The sequence below is a fragment of the Pangasianodon hypophthalmus genome, chromosome 11, assembly GCF_027358585.1.
Source record: "Pangasianodon hypophthalmus isolate fPanHyp1 chromosome 11, fPanHyp1.pri, whole genome shotgun sequence".
Taxonomy (NCBI): domain Eukaryota; kingdom Metazoa; phylum Chordata; class Actinopteri; order Siluriformes; family Pangasiidae; genus Pangasianodon; species Pangasianodon hypophthalmus.
Window position 1 is genome coordinate 18271623 of NC_069720.1, and position 26016 is coordinate 18297638.

Below are 26016 nucleotides of genomic sequence, written 5' to 3' on the forward strand. Positions count from 1 at the left end.
AAGTTGTTCAGAGGAAACAAAAGAGGCTGGAGTGAGTTGTAAAGGTAAATGGTGGGCATATGTATTATTAGTGATAAGTGTATTTCTAAGTTTAAAGCCATTGCACCTATGCAAAGCAAGTGCTCATTTGTACTTTACTTTATGTGTCTGGTTGTCTGTGCTAGTACAGTGGCCCATTAGCACAAAACACATTAAAACCAAAAAAATCACAAACCAAAATCACACCAGCAAATCAGAAATACAAAAGCAAATACTGGAAAAACGCAACAGCAAATTTGGAACAACTGCACACCAAAAACGCAACAGTATAAACAGAAAGGGTAGGTCCTTATTTCACACCACATGTTCGTTGTTGATCCGTTACAGCAGGTGTCAGTCTGAGAAACTGCAGAAAACAGACAGCTGGAGAATTTTTACACTAATGAATCTACTGTTGCTTTTATTTGTGCTTATTTTTGTCAAGGGCATTTATATGATGTTATTTTAAATATGCTGTAAACTTTGAGAAGCCGCCTAAAAAATCCAGGTTATTCAGAAGAAAAATGTACAGCTTACCATAATAACATAAGTAACAAAATTTCACTAGGCTAACAGACTGAAAAAAGTGCAAATCTTTTTCGTTGTGATAGTCTTACACTGTGTCCGATCAGCAACAAACATGTGATGTTCAATAAGGACCTAATTTTTCCATTTGGAGCTAATGCTGTTGCGTTTCTAGATTGATTGATTGATTTATTGTTTGTTTGTTCTGCTGTTGTGCTTCAGAATTTGTTGTGTTTTTAATTTTTGACTTTTTCACTGATGGGCCACTGTACCGGCACAGACAACCAGACAACACATTTCTACTCTACATATAAACACTTAACACTTCACAATGCCAGTAGGTGTCATGTTTGTTTGTGCTTACAGTGCCAGTTTTCTCTGCCAGTTTTCCCTGACTAGCCAGTTCCATAGCTAACCACCAATTGTTGGGTGCTGTATGTGTGTGTTAGCCAATAAAAACACAAGTGCATTATTTTTTACAATGCTTTCTGGGCAAGCTTTTTGCTCACTGACACCACATTATGTTACTTGTGATAATGGAACATCTGTGAGATCTACCTTGCACACTAAATGACTTTAAATAAATTGCTTTATCTTATTTATTTTATGCTAAGGATTTTGTAATCAACTTTACATTCATGTTGCTTTCTGGTTTTGTTGCTCCATTTTTTAAATCTGACATGAATTTGAAAGAGCATGTGCATGAAGGGTAGCCACTGCTGTAGCCACCGTAATATGTCTAATTTCAGCAGCAAAATAAATGGACACGAAATATAGATTTTTCTAAATGATCAGACCCTCTTACCCAGCAAGCAGCTGTCAGCTCTTGCTGGCTCTGACACCAGGGCTTCAAATTATGGCTCCCAGGAAGGAGGAACTCTCACTGAAGATTAAAGACAAGTTTCAGCAGCATGAAATATGGCTACCTTTAGTAACATTGCCGCTTGTAGGTAGTTCCAGAGGCTGGAAAAGAGTGACAAAGAGAAAGTATGGAAGTATGGTTCCCACAGTGTAGTCACAATCTGTCGCTGTTTGGTAATGCAGGCTTGTTATGCTTTCAAGACTTATTGATGCTTCGTAAGAGGAATGAGTGGCCACCTTTATTTATCTGAAGTGTCAGGTCCCTGCATGTGGGCTCCCAAGCAAGATATCATAAGGCTGTCCTGATGTGGTCTGATGAAACGGCACGGGAGCGGCGCTAAGCCAGTTGTTGAGGCTTTAAGTGGCAGATAGGTCCAGCAGAGGGGCCGCTTTGTTAGCGTAATGGCTGTCAGGTGGCGTTGATTAGTCCATTATGTCTACACTTGAGGCTGGCTTGCTTTGCTCACAGCATTGCTCTACCATATTCAACCCTTTTCAATGTTCTTTGAAAGATTTCAATTCAAGCCAGCATTCGGCAAAGGTTTCGAATAAGATTGCTAATTAACCCTTGTTTGAATGCTTAGTGGAACCTTCACACACTAGGTGGTGAAGTTTGAACCATTAGCCTTTATTTTCTCCCTATTTACACTCTTTTTTCCATTTTTGGATCAGCCTGTGCCTGTGGCGTAGGCGTGTGTTGACATGGCGCCATTTCCCCTCCCGGTACGACTGATCCTTTGTCTGCATGGCATAATCAATTTAAGAGTTTGTCTTGGGTCATTATTACCTGCTGCAGAGCCATCTGTTGATGATGCTTGAAGGAGGCGGCTGCCAACAAGCTGGAGCAGCGGAGTGGATTGAAATACAGAGGTTTGGAGCACAGTGTAGAGAAGGAAGGGAGAGGAGGGAAGGGAGCCAGCCAGATGGCTAGAAAGACCAGCCTCTTCATATTCCCAAATGGGCATGAACGTATTTAAGAGTAGCATGACTAAATGTGACTAAAGCACCCCATTATGTCTCTTCAAAGAAAGTCTGGCTAAAAGCTTTTGCCCACTTCAGGCCCTCTATAATTAACTCTTCTGATGAGTTTTGGAGTTTTGTGACTTTTACTCACTTTCTCACAGTAACCGCCTTATCCTGCTCAGGGTCATGGTGAGTCCAGAGCCTATCCCTGGAACACTGGGCACAAGGCAGAAACACACCCTGGATGGGGTGGCCAGTCCAACACAGGGTACCATGCACACACATTCACACCTAGAGGCAATTTATCATAGACAGTCCACCTACAGGCATGTTTTTGGGAGGTGGGAAGAAACCGGAGAACCTGAAGGAAACCCATGCGGACATGAGGAGAACATACAAAACTATGCACAGAGAGTAACCTGAGCTCAGGATCTAACCTGGAGCAGCAACGTTACTCACTGCACTACTGTGCCACTCATTATTACATATTCTTTAAATAAAATTTGCTATTAAGTGAATGCCTAAAGTTATAATAATGTACAGTACATGAGTGCAAATCCACTAAATGAATGGCTGAGCAGCATGAATAAATAAACAGAACACGACTCTTTAATGGTTGCTTGTAGCGTTGCTTAACAACTCAAAATCATTCTGTCTCTATTGCAAAAGTACATTAAATGTATGCCTCCAAAAAACCACCATCTTGCAACAAAAAATATAGCTAAAATGTATTGTCAGTTTTATTGTGATTGGCTTGTGGAGCTGCCTGCTGGTGTGATTGGCTCATGGGGATGGCTGTATTGTGACTGGTTTGTAAAAAAAAAAAAAAAAAGTCAGAATAATTTCTGTGGATACATTTATGGGGCGAAGCACTGTATTGTTATTGTACCTCTTCTTCTTCTTCTTCTTCTGGCTAGTTTGTCTATGGCAGCCCATAGAACTGTCTGGTAAAAAGTTGTGAAATTTGGCACACTGATTGGGGAGGGTCTAAGGAACATTCTGACCAAATTTGGACCAAGTGCTGCCAACGTTGTAGTGCCAGCATTGGGTCAAATTTGGGCCTTTGGAAGTATATTTATGGTCATAATTTTTAAACCGTTTGTCCAAAATTTCAAAGCCCAGCATCCCTGGGTCGAGACGAGTTCAATGCACCCTATGACGTCAATTTCCGCCTAGATTTTTTGCCATCTTGTCAAAACCATTGATTTTGTCAAAAACTACTTTTTCACTACTCCTCCTACAAATTTTGTCCAATAATCATAGCACATATCATCTTCAGAGTAAGCCTCACAAAAGTTATGAAAAGAATTTTGAATACTCCAAATGTTTTTTTTTTTTCCCCCCGTAATGGGACAACCATTCCGACAGTGGAGCCTCCAAACAGGAAGTGAGGCTTTATCTCAGCATCAACTTTGCGCACTGACACAAAACTTCAAGACTTCAAAACATCAAGACCATGACCTTCAAGACCATGACCTGAAGCAACAAATTCTGTGCCAGCGTCACCTACTGGTGAAAAGTTCCGATAACATGCTAAAAATGCTTACTACTAACTGCAATTTTTGCTACTCCTCCAAATTTTGTCCGATCTTCACCAAATTTGGCACACATCATCTTGAGACCTGTTTGAACAAAAGGAATTTTGATATTCAAAACCATTCTCATATAACATGCTGGCAAATGTAAGGATGTGAGGGTGTATCTTGGCAATGCATCTATGAATCATCATGAAACTTGATAAGTACCGGGACCACACCCTGAATGCATCCAAGAAGTTCGGTGACTGCACCACCTTGTGGTAAAAAAACTGTAAAAACTTTCATTTTTTTCCTTATATCATTTGAAGAATTTGTGCTAAATTCACAGTTCTTTTTTCTTATAATTCCCTGGAGTATGCTGAAGTGAACACACACCAACATCTGAAATTCAAGTGTACTTCCTGTCGACCATCTTGGATTTTGTCAAAGCTGTTTTTTTGCTAGTCCTCCTACAAATTATGTCCAATCAACACCAAATTTGGCATCCATCATCTTTAGACCAACCTGGACAAAAGTTATCAAAAGAATGTTGATATTCCAAATGGTTTGCCCATAATGTGCCAACAAATCTTGGTAGGCATCTTCAGGACCATGCCCTGAGACTAAGCAACAAATTTTGTGTCAAGGCCACTTACTTCTCAATAACATGCTGAAAATGCTCCCAAGGGCCTTTTTTGCTACTCCTTCTCTGAATTTTTTCCAATCTTCACCAAATTTGGCTCACATCATCTTGCGACCTGTCTAAACAACTGTCCACTGCCATTCTAGCCTTTCAGTGTGCTATCATACAGACAACACATGACTGACAGTGTCTAATATCAAATAGCATTCTTATTGAGCAATTTTCAACTGAAAAACAAACACAATATATAACAGATATAAGTTTAGTTCAGATACTTGCACAAAGTGGAAAAAAAGGCCCAGATTGATGAGAAAAAATATAAATATCTTAGATGTTTTTAAATTGCAAGAAAAAAAACAGTAGCAATCATGACCATAGGTCACAGCAGTAGCAACAGCTGCAGCAGCAATGCCACGCCACTGCCCATTGTTCATCTAGACCTTTCCTCCTACAGTCAGAGAATTCCACCATTGTCTGTATTCAAACCATACGCATCATGAATAAAACTACAAATCACTCTTGAATCCCTTTGCCTAAAGTTATGGCTCTACTTTCCTGTGATTTATTAGGTAACAACTGTAGCGCGTCTGTGAATGTGCGGCTCACCGAGTCTGGGTTCTTGGCCCCTGAAAATGCTGCTTCCAGCGTTAATTCTATATATGTGTCTTTCTGTCATGACTAGAAAAATATTTTCAGGTTTAATAATTATTTAGTACGTATAATTTTTAGAAACCCTCCAAAGTTCTGTAGTTAGTTTCAAATTCATACACGTTGCCACTACATCTTGAATAATTGGGAGGTCAGACCCCCAATATAGCCACACACAACCATATAAGAGTGTGGTTTTGACTGTATTTTTGTCCATTTCTGTTCATATATTTTCTGAATCCAGCACTGTGTGTAAAAATAATATTAAAACTACAAGATGGCTCTGCTCTGTGCCAGCTTGTCGGTTCAAAGGTACAGTTCATTATTTCTGGTTTTGTTGGTAGCGAGTTTGACAGACACTGTGGCAATCTATCACTGTGTCACAGATGTGGAAGACCTTATTTACACCTGAAGGTGACATTCTGTTTGTGACAGCGCTAGGTGATAATGACTGATCTGTGTACAGCAGAACACTAGCGAGATACGCTATATTTACATTGACTCTTCTTGGTTGTGACTGACTTTAACCAAAAAGGGAACATGGCCAGATATAAAATTGCAGGGTTTGTTGGACACTGTCCTTTAATTTAAAAGATGATCACAATTTTGTTGATGAGAACTGCTGATGGTGCAATCTCTGGTCAAATTTAAGCTTTTATTCGTAGCAATGCATCAGCTGGCATGATGCAGTAAATACACTGTCAGCAGTATCACATATTCTGGGCTCTCATCCTCTCATTACTTAGTTTTGCAATGTTAAATTATTAGTAAGATGCTAACGGGAATATCATTTGAACACATTTTTACACAATTAAGGTAATCTTATAAGGTTTACACTTTTGGGAAACTCACCCCAGGGCAACTTCCAATTAATACCTTGACTATGAAATTAAGTAGTAACTATAAAGTCAAGTGAGTAGCATATGGCCTCCTCATGGGGATTACTGCTTAATACTTTAATCTTTAACTGTTGCTTGCAAATTAGTTTTGTGTTAGCATTTAATTTACTGTGTGGATTATGTACAAATGCCAAAATTATACACTGGCTGGGGTGAGGAATGAGCATAAGTCCCATGCTTTACTTGACATCTACATTATAAGACTGATATAAATATATCATGGAAGCTGTCATTGACTTGCCATGACATTTTATATCCAAGTGTCACGTTACCTGGTAATTGTGATGGTAATGATAGCTGCCCTAATGTGCTATAATGATGCCATGAAAGCTTATGATATTCATACTGAATACTGAATTTTGCTCAGTATAGATATATATAGTATAGAAAATGTTACAATACATTTCTTTTTGGCTGGCAGTCATCTATTTTTTCTAATACTGAGACATGTTTAAAAAAATGTAATCATAATTCTAAATAGTTTCAATATGTACTATGTAAGCATGCAACCATGTCTTGGCTAGTAAGTAACAAATATAAGCTACGCCTATAGGCATGGGCTGTATTCAGAGTTGGCAACTGTAGTCCAAAAGTTACCTCAATATTTATGCAGGGAAAGTTACATTTATTCAGAGATGGGTTATGCAGCTGCTCCATTTTCACATATCACATCCTAAATGTCTGTTATTCCACTAAGCATATGTATTATATCAAATGCCATGACAAGCCCATTATCATGCTGCCAAAGACATCACAATTACATTATTGTAATTCATTTTGTTTATATTAATGTACGTGTTCTAATACATATTCCTTTCTGTAGTTACAACCTAGGGACTTGTATGGTAGACAATCTACATAATCGAAGGCTTATAATAAATGAGTTTTAAATACATGTTGTTTAACAAAGAAAAACATGGCATTTTTCACATGGTCTTGTAAGTTTTCTTTAAGGATAGGTTTATTATAAACATGTATAGAAGGTGTCTCCACTGGAAGGTCTTTGTAACAGTCAGGAAGTTGTCCACCATGGGAGAGTCTTCCTGATGAAGGGCTTTGTGATTTCTGATTCCTCAGTAGAATGATAAGCTGCTTATTAAATTCATAAGAGAAAAAAGAGGCTGGCGAGGAAAGGAGTGTGTATTGCTGCTACAATTTAAGTAATAACAGGAACTAACTTGTCTCATAGACATTCCACAACATTAAATGTGTCTATAAATGTTTAAAAACTGCAACAGGATGTGTTGTTATTGCAAAATAATTAATTTCAGGGTGATGAAGTTATGCACTCTGCTTCATGTCAGACCACATCACACCACCCATCATGGATCATTGTCCTATAGCAACATACTTTATGTTTTATTCCTTACATAATAAAAAGGAAGAATAATGAAGAAAGGAAGGAAGGCAGGAAGGAAAGAAGAAAGTGCTTCCATGATTGTACATTAGCTTTATTAATGTAAATGGTTGTTCTAGCTTGTAACATGACATGATGTTATTAATGCTTTCCCATTTATCTGTTGGGCAGCTGCATTAAAACAATGTATTCCTAGATATAAGCAGAACTGCACAACAAACATCTGCTGATTGCTATGAAAGCACACCAACTTCCCTGATGTTCCCATTGAGCAGTCTGCAAGTTGACTGATGAGCCTCCAGAGTTCACTCAAATCAGAGGTGCACTGGCGTTCCAGAGTAGGCGTTTACACAGTTAAGGAATGACTGATGGCAGGCAAGCTCTCCTCCTTCTGTCCATCCTGATTATGTAGACAACAAAGCATGTTATTTTTCCAATTGAAATCTGATGGTGCAGACATACGTAGTCTTACAGAATTCTTTCTTGGCATCGAGGGAGCAAATCAACAAACACTTATGTATTTTTTTCCCCCAGACAGCTATGTCTTAAATTTATTGCCCTATGGGAGAAAGCACTGGAAAAAGAAATCAAGCCACAATAGTTATGATGTTCAGCTTTAGCCATCATGTCCATGCTGTCTCACAGTGATTTTGTAATAAACAAATTTTAGTCTAATCCCAGATTTAATCATAAGAAGGCCTTAATCTCTTTGTTGATCCAAGCTGTGATGTCTGTCTTTTTATCTAACATGTCAGATCCTCTGTTTCAGCCAGTACAAATGGACACAATATCTCTTATTGCAGTTTAGCTTGATAAATGGACCCAATAACCCTGATCCCGCTTTAGAGCCGTTGAAAACAAATGTTTGCTCTGACTCTTTGTCCGGTTCTTTCTCTTCTAACCGAACATAATGGATGCAGATCATTGATTGGTTGCTCTGCTGGATCTGTCTCAGCAACAGGTGATTCATCTTTTGAAGCAGATATATCTCCATCATGCTGCTATCACATTTACCTTTACATATGAGTAGAATGTTCAAAGTAAGCCTTTTTGTGAAATCCGACTTATAGTAAGCAGGGTGAACGTCTCGGGTTACTTGACTGTAACCCTGTTCCCTGAAAAAGCCGGAACTAGATGCTGCGTTTCAATAACGCTTATGAGAACATTCTTTGTTCGACTGGTTGTGAAGTAAGTGTGCCAAACACGCCAAGAATTGGCTTAAATAACCTCGGTGGGTGACGTCATTTGATTACGTGCACCTGCAGATTATAAATAGATGTGAAACGGGCATACCATCAGGTTAAACCTTGTCTTAAGAGACGCCCAGTCACGCCAACAGTGCGGCATTGAGGCGCAGCATCTCGTTCCTGCTTTTTCAGGGAACAGGGTTACAGTCAAGTAACCCGAGATGTTCCCTATCAAAAGCTACTCTCGATGCTGCGTTTCAATAACGCTTATGGGAATGAGAATACCAACGCCACCGCACTGAAAGTGTCTGGACCGCTCAAGGTTGTGTAGTGTGTGCGCACAAGCATTGAAGAGGTCTCAGACATGACTCTGGGATGTTGACTCAAGGACACACGAGCCCGGAGTAACATGGACATCCAAACTATAGAATCTGACAAATGTGTGCGGAGAGGACCAGCCTGCCGCATCACACACTTGCCGTAGAAGATGCAACCCCCCTGGTTGAATGGGCCCTTACTCCCAGAGGCAAAGCTTGACCATGCGCCTCGTAGACTAGGGCAATAGCATCCCTCACCCAATGTGACATTGTTTGCTTAGTGGCAGCCACCCCCCGGTTGTGGCCCCCATAGCATATGAAAAGCTGCTCCGACTTATGCCACTGGCTAGTGCGGTGGACGTAAATCTGAAGAGCACATACTGGACACAGTAAGTGAAGTCTTTCTTGCTCCGGTGTCGTGAACGGCGGAGGGCAGAAAGCTTTAAGAATGACCGGATGTATGGTCGAGAATGGAACCTTCGGAAGATAATTAGGGTGAGGATGCAAAATAGCTTTGATCAGCCCAGGGGCAAAGTCTAGGCAGGATGGCAGGACTAACAGAGCCTGCAAATCCCCAATTCTCTTCAGAGAAGTAATAGCCATTAGAAAAACCATCTTTAGGGTCAGAGACCTGAGAGGCACTGACTCTAGTGGTTCGAAAGGGGTGTCAACCAGACCCTCGAGCACTATAGCTAAGTCCCACAAAGGGACTGTCGCTATAGCGGGCGGCCTCAACCGCTTGGCTCCACGAATGAAGCGGGCAACTAGAGGGTGCCTTCCCACAGAAACCCCATCAATCAGAGCATGGCAAGCCGAAATAGCGGCCACATAGACTCTGAGAGTACCAGAACATGTGCCTGTCGACAGTTTCTCTTGCAGAAACCCCAGCACTGTAACAATTTGGCAGTGAACTGGGTCTGCATGGTGTGCCATACACCAACTTTCGAAAACACGCCATCTGAGGGCATAACTTCTCCTAGTGGAGGGAGCCCTAGCACTTAGAATAGTCTCTACTACATCGGCTGGAAGCCCAGCATCTCTTAGTTGGTCCCCCTCAGGGGCCAGACATGAAGGTTCCAGAGCTCGGGCCGGGGATGAAACACTGTCCCCTGTGCCTGAGAGAGAAGATTGCCCATGGCGAGCCGTCGAGGAGGGATATTAGATCTGAGAACCACACTCTGGTCGGCCAACGGGGCGCTATCAGTAAGAGGTGAAACCCTTGTTGACGGACCTTGGCCAGGACTCCCAGGAGCAAAGCGATTGGGGCAAATGCATAAAGACGCAGTCTCCAGGGGAGCTGGAGGAGTCAGAGAGAAGTAGAGGGGACATTGTGCTGTCTCCTGTGAAGCAAAGAGGTCCACCTCTGCTTTGTAAAATCTTTCCCAGATTTGACTGACTACTTCGGGGTGGAGTTTCCATTCCCCGTGTGTCACAGCTTGTCTGGACAGCAAGTCTCCTCCCACATTCATATGCCCGGGGATGTAAATCGCCCTGAGGGACAGGAACTTGTCCTGTGCCCAAAGCAGAACCTTCTGCGCTAGCCTGTTCAGGCGGCGCGAATGCAGTCCGCCTTGGTGATTAATGTAAGAGACTACCGCAGTGTTATCCACCCACACTAGGACACGGTAGCCTCTTAACTGCTGGAGGAAGTATTTCATTTTACAACTCCCAAATATGTTGTCCTCTGAGCAGGAGAGAGAACGCTTTTCTTGGCGTTGAGTCTCAACCCCAGAGATTCTTTGAAAGTGAAAGTGAAGTGACTTGTGGCCAAGTATGGTGACCCATACTAGGAATTTGTGCTCTGCATTTAACCCATCCAAGTGTACACACACAGTAGTGACCCATCCAAGTGCACACACACCCTTGCTCAAGGGTCTCACCTCAGTCGTGGTATTGAAGGTGGAAGAGAGCGCTTATTCGAGATTCGAGATGAGCCAGGACGACATCTCGATGTCGAAGCGCTAGCTCCTGAGACTGAGCCAAAATTAGCCAGTCATCTATGTAATTTAAAATGTGGATGCCCTGGAGTCGTAGAGGAGCCAGAGCTGCATCTATGCATTTTGCGTATGTACATACAAGGCTAGGCCGAATGGAAGACCCCGATAATGGTAAGCTTCGCCCCCAAAAGCAAACCTCTGGAACTTCCTGTGTTGTGGCAAGATCTCTATGTGAAAATACCCATCCTTGAGATCGATCGTCACAAACTAATCGCCTGATTGGATCTGAGACACAATCAACCTGATTGTCAACATTTTGAACTTGTATGTTCTGAGGTAGCGGTTCAACCCACGAAGATCTAAAATTGGACGCAACCCCCCATCTTTCTTGGGAACCAGAAAATACCGGCTGTAATAGCCTGACTCTCTGTCTGGCAGGGGAATATGTTCTATGGCCCCTTTGTCCAGCAGAGCTTGCAATTCCTGATTAGCCTTTCCCTACAGTCCTTTCTACCCATGGAGAGATATTGGGCAGTAGTTTCCACGCTGCCAGTTTCTCTGAAAGGGGCACTAGTTTTGAAACTTCGCTCTGTTGGGGGGATGTTAGATCCTGGCGTCTGGCACACTCCCATGGTCCCGGGCGCTCGACCCTCAGGACTTCTTCCTTTTGGACGAAATAATTGTCCTCAGATCCGCTGCTCTGTGCTGCTGAGAGCGGCGAGCCGCTCCCCAGTCCCTCTCGCCACAGAGAAACCGATGTTGGGATCTCTCCCTCTGGCCACCCGACAGAAATCTGTCATCTAACTTGGAGTGCCTGGGGTTCTCTTGCGCTTGTGGCCAGTCCAATTTAAGCCTGGCCACAGCGTTAGTCGCTACCTCCAGCAATTCCTCAAATGCTCTGTCATCGTGTGAGGAACGCTCAGAGGCAGCGCCCTCCGTTTCCATTTCACCAGAAGCAAGAGAACCCGCGTACTCGGCTCGCTCTGAAGAAGCGCCGGGGCGCACTTCAGCAGCGAGGGTGGAGACATCGCGATCTGGGGAGAGCTCAAGAGAGAGAGGAGGCTCGTGCGCTCCTCGTCTCTCAGCGAGCTCAACACGCGAGCCCCACAATCTCAACGCGGAGGCAGAGGCTTGTCCCTCCTGAAAGAAAGCGAGCCTCGAGCGGAGCACTCCGATAGGAAGCAACTCGCAGTGCTCACACTCAGCGTCCTCGAGGGCACAAGCGGCATGCTCTTCCCTGAGGCACTCCAAGCAATAATCATGCGGATCGTTGTCAGGGATTACTAACACAAGGTGGCAAGCATCTCCTGACCAATGAGCTAGACATGATCTCCCTTTTTTTTCTTTCTTTTTTTTTAAACAAAGAAACAATGCTGACTTCAACGTGGGACTTAGCTATAAGTGCTCGAGGGTCTGGTTGACACCCCTTTCGAACCACTAGAGTCAGCGCCTCTCAGGTTTCTGACCCTAAAGATGGTTTTTCTAATGGCTATTACTTCTCTGAAGAGAATTGGGGATTTGCAGGCTCTGTTAGTCTTGCCATCCTGCCTAGACTTTTCCCCTGGGCTGGTCAAAGCTATTTTGCATCCTCACCCTAATTATCTTCCGAAGGTTCCATTCTCGACCATACATCCGGTCATTCTTGAAGCCTTCTGCCCTCCGCCGTTCACGACACCGGAGCAAGAAAGACTTCACTTACTGTGTCCAGTACGTGCTCTTCAGATTTACGTCCACCGCACTAGCCAGTGGCATAAGTCGGAGCAGCTTTTCATATGCTATGGGGGCCACAACCGGGGGGTGGCTGCCACTAAGCAAACAATGTCACATTGGGTGAGGGATGCTATTGCCCTAGTCTACGAGGCGCATGGTCAAGCTTCGCCTCTGGGAGTAAGGGCCCATTCAACCAGGGGGGTTGCATCTTCTACGGCAAGTGTGTGATGCGGCAGGCTGGTCCTCTCCGCACACATTTGTCAGATTCTATAGTTTGGATGTCCATGTTACTCCGGGCTCGCATGTCCTTGAGTCAACATCCCAGAGTCATGTCTGAGACCTCTTCAATGCTTGTGCGCACACACTACACAACCTTGAGCGGTCCAGACACTTCCAGTGCGGTGGCGTTGGTATTCTCATTCCCATAAGTGTTATTGAAACGCAGCATCGAGAGTAGCTTTTGATAGGGAACATCTCGGGTTACTTGACTGTAACCCTGTTCCCTGAAAAAGCAGGAACGAGATGCTGCGCCTCAATGCCGCACTGTTGGCGTGACTGGGCGTCTCTTAAGACAAGGTTTAACCTGATGGTATGCCTGTTTCACGTCTATTTATAACCTGCAGGTGCACGTAATCAAATGACGTCATCCACCGAGGTTATTTAAGCCAATTCTTGGCGTGTTTGGCACACTTGCTTCACAACCAGTCGAACAAAGAATGTTCTCATAAGCGTTATTGAAACGCAGCATTGAGAGTAGCTTTTGATAGGGAACATGTATTTCTTGCGTCTTTTCCAAGAATTAGGAAAAAGGACCCTCGTCAGTGCTTTATGCACTCTTTAATGAATGGTACTGCTTTCCAGGAAGGCTTATTTTTATATGGCTTGCTCAGCTGTGGTGCTTTTTTAATGAAGATTCCAAATTCAAAATTATATCATGCCATTATATCCTGATTTTTATATTCCACCTAAGAAGGCAAATATGCTCTATGGATACACTGTACAGTGACTACAGAATCTAGGAGAATAGGCATATTCATCTTGCTTCCACGCACATTGTGTGATGTGAATGAAGATTTTACAAAAACTGCAACTTATTCTTATATTCTTGTCTGTGCTACACCACAGAGCAGAGTTTTTCCTTTTTGGAAGACCAGATGATTATTTGCACCTTGTATCAATGCACAATTATAATTCGATAAACCAGATGTGTCTTTTTGTGTAATCTCAATTAGCTTTTTCTCCACAGTGGTAGAGAAAAATGTAGTTCTTATACTTCTGGCTAGAGATCTTCTGTTCTTAGAAGCTGCAGATTGCAAATGCTTGTCAAAGCTGTAATGACAGGCATCTGTTTTTACATTGTCTGAATTAAGGGCTAAACGTCTAGGCCCTGAAACAAGCACAGATTTGAGCACACTTAATGATATATATTTGTATGCAAAAATTTGGGCACCCCAGCTAAATTACATAGTTTGTTGATTTTTCAAGTGAAAAGAAGTAAACACAACCTCTGCAGCAAACAAATAAAAAAACCTTTCTGCAAATAATAATACAGAGTTCCATTATATTTGATGAATTTAAAAAAAATATATAGGGAAAAAATAGTAATTGTGGCATGTGCCAAAGTTTGCAAATGCTTTTTGTAGCAAGCCAGTCTTTCTATTCTTGTTTAATGAATGTTCACCCACTCTTCCTTGTGGAACACTTCTAATTTTGAGATATGTACAGCATGTACAGCATATTTAAGATCTACCCACAGATTTTCAATGATTCACGTCAGAGGACTTTGAACACCTTTCCAAAAGCTTCCCCTTGCATTGCATCCCCTTAAAGTAGTTCATGGTGGATTTTGAGGTATGTTTTGTAACACTGTCCTGTTGTAAAAGTCACTCTCTTTCAACTTCAGTTTCTTGACTGACTGTGTCACATTTGCTTCCAGAATTTGTTGATATTTACTGGAATTCATTCTTCCATCAACCTGTGCAAAGTTTCCTGTGGCACTGGCTGTCAAAATACATCCACCTCCATGCTTAACAGTTGGCAAGCTGTTCTTTTCATCAAATGCTGCTCCTTTTCCCCCCAATTATACCTTTGTTGATTGTGGCCATTTTTACTTCATCTTCATCTGGCTTATCTATATGCTGTTTTGCATCAGATGTTCACTTTTGTACTGAGGTTGCATGTAAGGTTTCCTTCTGATGACTCTCCCATGCAGATCATGTTTTCAGATCAGTGCTGCACAGCAGAACATTTCTTAGACTTTACAGCTGGAAGGGTATTCAAACCTTTGCACATGCCACAATTACTATTTTATTTTAAAAGTAACTGTGCAGTAACCTTTGCAAAAGACTTCCAGTGATGTCATGCCCGATTAGGCATCTTAAAACATGGTCTCCGTGATTTTATTGTTAAACCAACTAAAAGAATAAATTAATCTCGTATCCTATGTCTTGTATCCTAAAGATGAGTTCATTAGCAGACATGCTAAATCTGGGACAAAACATGAGAATTTGAGAGAGAGAGAATGAGAGAGAGAGACAATAAGAAAGAGTTACGGGCTAGCCCCAACTTAGCCATTGCAGAGCTGGTTGGTGAACTAAAACTTCAAAAGGAAAATCAACACGGTCACATCGGCACAAAAGAGTTGCTGGAAAGACTGGAAACATGGGTCGAGGAACTGAAAGGTCAGATGCCAAAACTGGAAACATGTATTACAGAGGCTGATGAGCATATTAGCAACAGCGAGGACTCAGGGATGAGACACAGGAGGGTAATTTGATACCTGCTGCAACGCAAGATGGAGCTGTCCGCTAATCCGCTAATCAGAATCTACCAAGTCCCCAAAAATAGCGAGGATGGAAACAAATCCGTTCGAGTTTGTGAAAGACCTAGTCACTTCAATTCTAAACTCTCTTCCCAATGTTGATATAAAAATTGAAAGGGCTCACAGGGCTCTGGCTACAAAGCCAAAAGATATGGAACCACCCAGATCAACAGTAGTAAAATTAATGGATTTAAGAGAATGGGTGGATCAAGTTTTCAGTGTACCTTATGACAGAGTGAGAAAAAGGGGAGTTGCCATTCTTATTAGTAAGGTTGTCTATTTTACACATGAAAAATCGATTCAGGAAAAAGATGGCATATATGTCAAATTTGTGGGAACAGTTGGGGGTATTAGAATAACAATTTATATGCACCAAATGAAGAAAATCTCCTCACTTCTGGCTGACAAAGGGGTGGGAATTATACTGATAGGTGGGGATTTCAATTGTTCTCTGAATGTGAATATGGACAGGTTACCAATAGAAAAGAGACCCCAATCACACAAAACAAACACAGCTCTGGGGATGATGGATGAGTTGTGTTTGACTGACGCATGGAAATACCTCCACCCGAAGGAAAAGGATTTTACTTTTATGTCACAAGTTCATGGGAGTTATTCCAGACTAGTCATTTTCTCCATATCAAAAACTGAGCTGCATAGAGTATTTGAGTGGAACATAAAGCCCACTACCCTCTCAAATCATAGCACTGATGTGTTAAAACTAAATTTGTGGCAACATAAACAGTTCAAGTGTTGGAGACTAAATCGCTCAATATTGAATGACGCAGTCCACAAAAAGGAAATACAGAGGGAGTGGGCTGATTACATTTAAATAAATGACAATAGATCTGTTACCCCTTCTGTGTTGTGGGATGCAGCCAAAGCAGTAATAAGGGGAAAGATTATTGCACTTGCATCCAGAATAAAAAAGCAAAGGGAAATCAAACCACTGGAACTGGAGGGAGACATAGGGAGACATGCACAACGGAGCAACATAAAAATTTCAGAAATAAGAAAACTCTAGAAATATCGAAGCAGAGTAGACAGAAAATAGATTACCTGTTAACATATAAGGCAGAGGGTGATCTTAGGTATACAATCAGAAAATACTATGAAATGAGTAACAGAGCAAGACGGCTGATAGCTTCCCAACCACGTAAAGCACAATCTAGCCGAGCTGTCCTGAAAATCAAACACCCATATCCTGGTATTATAACATCACAAGCCAAAGGAATTGCAGATGCATTCAGAGATTATTAGAAAAACTGTATGAGGGTGATAAACGATCAATCAAGAAAGAAAAAATTAAACTTTTCCTGGACTCTATTAAACTGAATAGACTGACAGAAGAGGAATCAGAAACAATTATCTCTGCCATTACGGAGGAAGAAATTAAGAACAGTACTGGCAAACTCAAAAACAATATGTCACTGGGAGTAGATGGCTTCCCCAGAGAATTTTACAAAGCTTTCATAAATGAATTAAGCCCAACTCTTTTTCGAATGTATAATCATGTATTAGAGAAGGGAGATTCTCACACACACACACACACACACACACACACACACATATATATATATATATATGCAGTGGATATAAAAAGTCTACACACCCATGTTAAAAAGGCAAGTTTTTGTAATGTAAAAAAATGAAGCCAAGATAAATCGTCAGAACTTTTCCATCGTCAGTGTGAAATTACAATGTGTAAAAATTAAGTGAAGGAGTTCTATAGACTGGATTGGATATACTTAAAACTGACATTGACATACATGGGCTTTCATGACACATTTGTTGTGTGACAGCTGTATACAAATATTTTACAACAATCCTAAATCTACTGTTAGGGTAAATGGTCACTGTTTGGAGTTCTGAGAGCATAAGGATGATGAGAGAGGAAATTGTCACAAGATTGCCCTATATGCAGATGACATATTATTATTTATTGAAAATCCAATTTCCTCAATACCAGCTCTCCTAGACTGTCTTGAAGTATATGAATCTATCTCTGGGTACAAAGTTAATTCAAAGCACTCATGATTACTGGAGCTCGGCTGTTAGAACTAAATGACGGAGCATCTTTCAGGGATTCAAAGGAGTGACCATTATGACCATTACCATTCCCAGACTATCACGGTTGTATCAGGCAAATTATAATAAGCTAATTAACACTATTAAAAAATGATTTATTTAGATGGGAAGTGTTGACACTTTCACTGTTTGGTAGCATACCCTTCCCAGTATGGGTTTCTGCATCTAGAGTGCATTTAATATGCTGGATAAACTCGTATCAAAATTCATCTGGCAGAATAGATGACCCAGAATAATATTAAAAACATTAACCTTAGGAAAAGACAGGGGAGGGCTGCGTCTCCCTAATTTAAGATATTACTGTTGGGCTGCTCAGCTGACACCAATAGCGGCATGGATCAACAATTATGTAGAAACGGGGTGGGTTAACATTGAACATAGCTTGATACCAGGCACCCCGCTGTCAATAATAGCCTTTCAGATACCCCAATCTCAGAAAAAGATGAAAATGATGAATATCTGGGTTAAACAAACCCTGAGAGTTTGGATGACAGTCCGGCAACCTTATCAAGGGCTATGTCCATAGCAGACAACCCTGAGTTTCTACCCAACAGGTGGGATGCTACTTTCACAGGATGGACTGAGAAGGGTCTTATCATAATTGACCAATTATTTAATGGAAATACATGCAATCTTTCTCTTAAAGAAAAAATCTTAAAGAAAAATATATGTTGTCATCCAGTGTTTTCTTTAGATATTTACAAATAAGACATCATATTACAAACCATAAGGGAAATAATAAAGGAAGTCTCAACCAATATTTGTTTTCTATATATTTTAATATAAAACAGTATTTCATTAATATACAGAAACGACACACACCTCATAAAAAAAACATGTGTCACACATGTACAGTAGACTGCTGCTTGATTCAATAGATAACACATACTGAATAAAGACAAAGTGGGAGCTTGAGCTAAATGAAATTACTGAAGATGACACTTGGGAGAACATATGTAAGGGCATCAATAGTCACATCTGAAAGGAGTTCGACTGGAAAACAAAAATAAAATTCTTTAGAATGTGACTGGTGATGTCAAAATTTGTTGAGACTCCAGTTGCAGAGAAATGTTGGAGGGGATGTGGGGAGGGAGGAGATCACACACATATATTCTGGGATTGCCCAAAAATACTTACATTTAACAAGGAGTTAAGGATGAAATTATGAAAATTGTACATGTAGATTTGCCCTTTATTCCCTTTTATTTTCTGCTTGAAGGGATACCCTGGGATATGTGGAGTCAAAACCAGGGATATATTCTGCATATACTCCTATAAACTGCATAAAAAACACAATAATTATGTATAATAATAGAATATGGCATATATATATATATATATATATATATATATATATATATATATATATATATATATATATATAAAATATGCATATGGCACATCCCAACTTTATCCTTATATACAGTACATCTAATTTACATGAAATGCACCCTAATTTATGCAGATGTTGTGATAGTGAGTCAGTAAAAAAAAAAACATTCAGCAAGCTCTGAGAAAGGATGAAGGGTCAAAAATTAATTTCAGTGAAGCTGATTTAGAGGTGATTGTGTCTTAGGTTGATGAGTATAAATTTGGTGTTCTCAAAAATGTCATAATAGATATGCACAAAAGGAACACTGAATAAACAGTCAATAAAGCTGACTGTTTGTATGGAGGAAATGACAGCATAAACTGTTTTTTTCCTATCCTTTTCTTTTTAAATTAATGGTACCACATAGGCATATGTACTGTATATACTGTATATACTGTATTTTTTTTTAAATAAAGCAGTTTATAAAATAATACAATCAGAAAAAACAACTGCTTGACAAACTCAGCAGCAGAGAGTTTTTTAACAACCAGTGAAATGTTTGATTTACAGTTAAATAGTCTATATCAATATCAATATCATCAATAAGGAAATAAAGCAGTAGTCTATATGTAATAACAATACAAATAATGTAGATAACAATTGTGCACATGAGAACCTCGTGTTAAAATATAGGCCATGGGATTTAGTTCAAAATGTATGCTCAGACGTGGATCTTTATCAGCTCATTAGTCCTTCAATTGAGTTGCATTCACGTAGAAGAGGCATGTGGAGCACTAACCTGGGCAAATGGGCTTTTTTTAATCACATTTTTTTATCAACATGCAAAATGCAATTTTATTTATTTTGGTCTATTTAGTGTTTTAGTGTTCTGTTTATATAAAATAAGGATTTATTTGTTCTTAATGGGAAATTTCTTCACCTGTGTTTATAAATAAAGCTTTAAATAAATCTGACCTATTAGAGTTACAAAATGAATATAAACTTAACCATAAATAGAGTTCACAAACAAAAGGTCAGGTTGGAAAACAGCTCTAAATTAGCTTCACTTGAATGTTTTATTTCCTCTTTCATTGTTAATTTCTTTCCTTAAATGTGCATGTACAGCTGCATGTATTTGTCTTCCGGTTGATCTAAAGTCTATGTATATTTAGTAAATGGACTGAATAAACGTTTTATTAATTTGTTTGCCTTGATAGAACATTTGAAGAAATTACATCTGAGAGAAAGGTTTTTGGGCTGGACAAGGGCAGAGAGAAGGTTTCTTGAGAGCGTTTCCCATTCTTCCCTGCAATATCCTGTTTTTCTTCTATATCTGCAGTGATTTTTTATTGAGACATTCACTGACTCTGGGTCATGGCCTTTTTGATGTTGTGACAGGTGTGTAGTGTGTGCGGTTTATTGAGCTGCATCGTAGTGAGGAGTTAAGTTTAGTGTTGTCTGATACCTGTTTGGGGTGGGCTTGGATTCATTTCCTGATAGATGTTGTTAGTCATGCTACTCATGGCATGTTGTCTTATCTGCCACAAGCGACACTCCAGCGTTCCCCTGCCGTGAGTGACACTGGATACTCTGCCTGTCTTGACCAATTTCAACTACACTCATGTAAGGAGAAGTTTTATAAACATTGGTTAAGGTGAGCATAAAATGCACAGAAAATATGAAGCATTTGCTGTCTGGATCTTGTATGTGTCAGTCACAAGAACTTGTATCTTTTTTTTTGATAAAAAATAAAAATAACATTCAGTATTTTTGATATCCAATCTAATATAATATAACCCAGTGGAAAATGCTGTATGAATAAATTGCTCCTCAGAATGTGTCCTTTGGATGGTTTGGAAAATTGATTTAGCCCAGCATGAACGTGCGCAGTGTGTGCACTCCAGCGGCATTCCATTTTAGTGTCACTGTCAAATCAGTCTCAGGGGAAAAGTCAAAGATGGTACATTCCATTGGCCTTTAATTGATGGCTCTGTTGTGGAGCTGAGAAGCGTTAAATTGCTGACATTTCTGGTGATTGAATGTCAGCTGTCATTCTGCAAAGAAGAGAGCCGAGCTCCATCGCCACCTGAGCGAATGATAGGAGAGAAGAGGACAGGAAAAGAGTGGAAAGAAGGGGAAAGCAGGGAGGAGATGACGGGAGGAGGGTCAATTCTGCTGAAAAGTTTGACAACCCGTATCGTAGCAGGGGTCTGGGGGTGAATGAGGATCTCTTCTTTGCATTCGCTTCTAAATTGAAGAAAGTTTCATGAGCCATACAAACCTGTTCAGTAGCTCATCCCCATCTCCCTGTGCTTTAGACTTTCAACAACTTGATACTGTTGAAAGACTTACAACAACAAATGTATTGATTTTTTTTTTGTTATTTTTTACATACACTATATGGCCAGAAGTTTGGAAACACCTAAACATCACAGTCCAATCTGTCCTTAAACATCTCATTCCAAAACCATGGGCATTAGCATGGAGTTGAGTCGACTTTTGCTGCTATAAAAGCCTCCACTCTTCTGGGAAGGCCTTCCACTAGATTTTGTAATGTGGCTGTGGGGATTTGTGCTCATTCAGCCACAGGAGCATTATTGAGGGAAGGCTGTGATGTCGGGCATGAAGGCAGTGTATGCAGTCGGAGTTCCAGCGTCTTTAGTTGGGTTGAGGTCAGGGATCTGTACAGGTCATCTGTGTAATTAGACACAAACCTTGGAAAATCATGTCTTCATTGAGCTTGTTTGTGCACAGGGGCATTGTCCTGCTGGAACATGTTTGGGCTCAATCTACAATTTCATAATCTATAATTGGTTAGCAGGGCCGTACTTTCAAACTGACCTTGTCAGTTAATAACAATTCCTGAAAATAAAAAAAAAAAAAAAAGAATGAACTTCATTTTCTTTTTGCCATAATCTTCAGGAAATTTGGATGATGCAAATTCCTGTTGAACATGTCCTTTGTGAACTATTCGAAATATTTCACATTCAGGTAACAGGGTGAAAGTTATGGAAAGCTAAAATGTACTATTCTAATAATTTGTAATGGATTTTTCAAGAAATGGATTCACACATTAATGCAACAATAATAATATTATTTTTTTAAGTGTTTAATTGTTATATTTCAAGATACAGTGCTGTAGAGGTTGTATTAATGTTTACAAGTTATTTATTTATTAATAAGTTATTTATCTGAAATATGCACATAGGTTGTTGTGAAGGACACTTTACCTATGTTTAAAATGCCTTTTATCTTTACTGTACATACATACTGTATTGTTCCATATTTGGAACGCATATGGCACCTCACTCATGGATTCACCCACATATTGCGCGGCACTGAGGAAATTTTGGTCTATGTTTAATGCTTTAATAAAAGAGAAGCAGAAACCCAGAAAACACTCTGGAAATGCATAAAATGTAATATGGAATGATTCTGTGTGCTGGTTCTGTGTTTGTGTGCAGTAGTGATGTTTTTCACTACATTTTATCAGAGCGTATTTTACTCCTGACTTCAAATGAATGTTTTACTTTAAGTGTTGCAGTTTGATCAAAACTGTTCCGTGGATGTTTTCTACTTTGCCTAACACTGAGGTTTTCAAGCAGCAAATTTTCAATCACTTATCTCCTTTGTAGCTGAATTTAAATGAGTAATAGCTTTTGTCCACTGTGAAATTTCTGGGCACTTTTGCAATTTTGTTATTATCGATTGGGCTGGTTTGGGTTTGATGGTGATCACTTTAAAAGGGATAGTTAAATTTAATGGAGTACTTTGACACTGGTCTCCTTTTTTATGAATTTAATCTAATCTAAACAATTAAAAACAATTTACAAAATGATGGCGATCTAATTTATTCTTCTTATGTGGTGTTTTCTTTATGTCTTATTTGTTGTAAATTAACGTCATATTAATTCTTCTGTCTGTGTGTGTGTGTGTGTGTGTGTGTGTGTGTGTGTGCAGGTGTGGACATGGCATACAGGAAAGCACTTGCCAGTCATGGTAACCCCATGCACCCTCAGGACCTAGAATGTGAGGATCAGCTGGCCTCTCTTGATCTAGAGTGGGAGATGGAAAAGGAGTTGGAAGAGCCTGGACTGGACAACTTCGAACTAGAATGTGCAGACCCAGAGACCTTGGGCAACTCATCCAGTGGTGAAATGAATCAAGACCAAGAGTTCATCCAGCCCTCTATGTCCCCCCATGGACGGTTCGAGAGACTACAAGAGGACCCCAACTATGTCTTTCAATACAGTGGAACTGTTCCCAAGGTGCACAAGATGAGTGTTACCTGCATTGTCAAATACGTGCTGTTTGGAGCAGGAGCCTTCTGTCTGGGACTGCTCATTGGTCTACATGCTAAGCGAACTGAGGAGCAGCCGGCCACGCCTACCACAAGCACAGATATGCTGGAAAAGGTTATACAAAACATCACTGCAGAGAAGATCCAGGCAGTAAAAAGGTAAGAATTTTTTTTTAATATAATCACTATAGTTTGGGATCCAAGTCTAAATTCATGCAGGGAAAGTTACGAGTATTCAGACTTGTTACACAGCTGCTTAAGTTGATTTTCTGAGTTCTCCATTTAGGTTATGCAAATTACCTGCATGTAGTTCACACCTCTGAGGTTTCCAGATTTTTTCTTGGTTAGTGGGGCCTGAGACAAGGTTTTTCAATAGCATATAGCATGTCAACCACTGCCTTTTAACACTGCACAGAGCGAGGAAATAGGATTTTTTTCCCTTTGCTGTCAAAAGTATTATTATAAAAGCAAGATACAATTTCAAAACAAGAATTATAAAAAGACTAATATGATGATATATGAATGAGACCATCACATTAATCACAGCAAATTTGGTATAATTTGACAACATTGCTTCTACGCTCATTTTTCGACAAAGGATAAAATAGCACTTGATCCAGCACATCCTATTAGTTTGCTTTTTTTTTTTTTTTTTTTTTTTTTTTTTTTTTTTATATGTCATGCTCCGAAAGTTAATTGTGCACACATCTTAATAAAGTCACATGATACTAAATTGAGGTCATAAAATTGTAATGTGTATGTAATGTGATTTTTTTTAAAACCTAAATTTCATCATGACATATTACATATAACTGTCAGACAGTGACCATCAACTTTATACCTTTACGTGCTCAAGCTAATATTGAGAAATTAAATAAGCTAGTAACTAAGACATGCCTCTATTTTAGGCAAACTCTACCCCGCAGTTTTAAAGCTTCTCTACATGCGCGTAACTCAACTCTGAGTTGCCAACTGCATCATATAGAATTTGACCAAGATGTTGGGGGTGTTTTAGTTTGGATTCCTCAGCTTATAATTGGATTGATTAGCTCATAATTAGCAATATTGTCCCAAATTCAGGTAAGAACTTTTGAGTAGAATGTAGGAGTCATAATAACAAGACACAAACATCTATTCATATCTCTACATTTTGAAACCAACTAAATCAATTACAATTAATTAGCTCATAAATCATCGCCCCAAATACAGACTTTGAATGAAGGAAGCACAGTGGCAGTAACTTCAAGGGCATTCCGGCCTGCCAAAGGAAGCCATTCATCCCTATGAAACAGATGCAGCTTTTGTCTGAGGACAGGCTCTGTGGGACCTTCGAGCTTCTGACAAACACAGTCCTGCAGCCAAAGTACATCACATCCTATCCCCAGCAGTACAGATGCTTGCTACTAGGTACTACAGTTAAAATTAAATGCAGACAAGCCTCAAGTGGCTCGACATTGTTTTAGAGCCAGGGATTATGGAAAGCATGTGTATTTGTGTCAGAAAGATAACTCACCATTCAATTTCCGCTCAGCTGAGACAGTCTTATGTCTGCAAAAGTCTTTTTGGTATTGCTGATTCATTATTTATTTTGGCACATTTATTTTTCAAGCAGCAGTGCCAACAGCACCACTCAGGTCTTTTTGGAGAATCAGAAAAAAAAAAAAACAATGGGCAAAATGTCAAAATATTTTGATTGCTTACTCAGAGAGCACCTTCGACGACCTGGTATTCCCAATGTAGCTTGCGGAAATAGAAAGATTTACAACAATAATTGCATTATTTACTCTGTGAGCAAAGCAGACAAATTGGTACAATCTATTGTCGGAAATGGTACAATCTATTGTTGGGATTTGTGGCAATAAGTCACAATATAGCATGAAGGAGGGCCCTAGAGAAAATGAGAGTGTTGGTGAAATGAGACTGTCTGTCTCAGGTTGGAGCTAAATCTCATCTCATACATTAAGCGGAGGCCTCTCCAGCCTGTCTGAGATGCTTGGATGGAGATTGGAAAAGGCTTTGAAGATCTTCCCCTAACTGGTTCAATGCACATGCTAATAACCTCATTAGAACTAATTCAGGACACTTCAGTTCTACTTTGGTTTGCTTCAGCTTTTCTCACCTCATTTTCTCAATAGATCTTCAGTTAGTAGACAAAAAGTGTCAAAGTTTGGAGTAAACATTTAATCTGGCCAGTATAATGAAAACCTACCAATATGTTAGAGTAGCCATTTGTCTTGATTGGATGGTGAATCCTGGCAAATGTGTATCCAACCACAATAACACATTGATACTACAATTTAATTGACTAATTTACAGGAATACAGAAGTCCTATTTCCTATTTCCTGTTCTATTGTTTCTTCACAAACAGCCTCTTCTACAGGGGTTTCTTTGACACACATATTTATTTCTTAGCATTTACACTTCAAAGAATACACGGGTAAAAAACAGTTCCAGCAAAATAAGATTAGTCCAAAATCCCTAGAAGAAAAAAGCTTGTTTCCTACTGTTTTTGCCCCTATAATGGTATTCTTTATCTCCTGCAGACACTCACTCTTAATTAGGGGTTTGTAATTGATACAGTGTGGGCCTGGTGAGCATTCTTCATCCTGTGCCATTTAAATACTGGATCTCAAGGTCAGACTGGGGAGTTCACAGTGGGAGGACTCTATGAAGCAGCCAAGACAGACCTGAGCCTGATGGCATATTCTGTTCAACGCAGCCATGCTGGGGTCTCTGAGCCATGAGCCTGTCCCATGGAGGAGACAGTTATGGGGCCCTTGGTGCGCAGTTCATCCTGTCTAATGACCAGCCCTGCTGTTAAAGCTAATGGCAGAATGATGGGACAGACTGTTGGTACGGATATGGGGCAAGACTCAGCTGCTGTGACGTCACAGAAACACAGTGATTAATTC

General features: G+C 40.2%; 1 protein-coding gene across 2 annotated transcripts in view; it reads left to right on the plus strand.

The window, feature by feature from the left end:
- The window catches only part of LOC113526284 (inactive N-acetylated-alpha-linked acidic dipeptidase-like protein 2), a 243522-nt gene that overhangs the window by 47565 nt on the left and 169941 nt on the right, over positions 1-26016 (plus strand). For both annotated transcript variants that reach the window (XM_053238111.1, XM_053238112.1), the window contains exon 2: positions 22764-23262. In XM_053238111.1, coding sequence (XP_053094086.1) covers positions 22772-23262 — 491 coding nt within the window. In that variant the 5' untranslated portion in view covers positions 22764-22771. The remainder of the gene's footprint in view (positions 1-22763; positions 23263-26016) is intronic.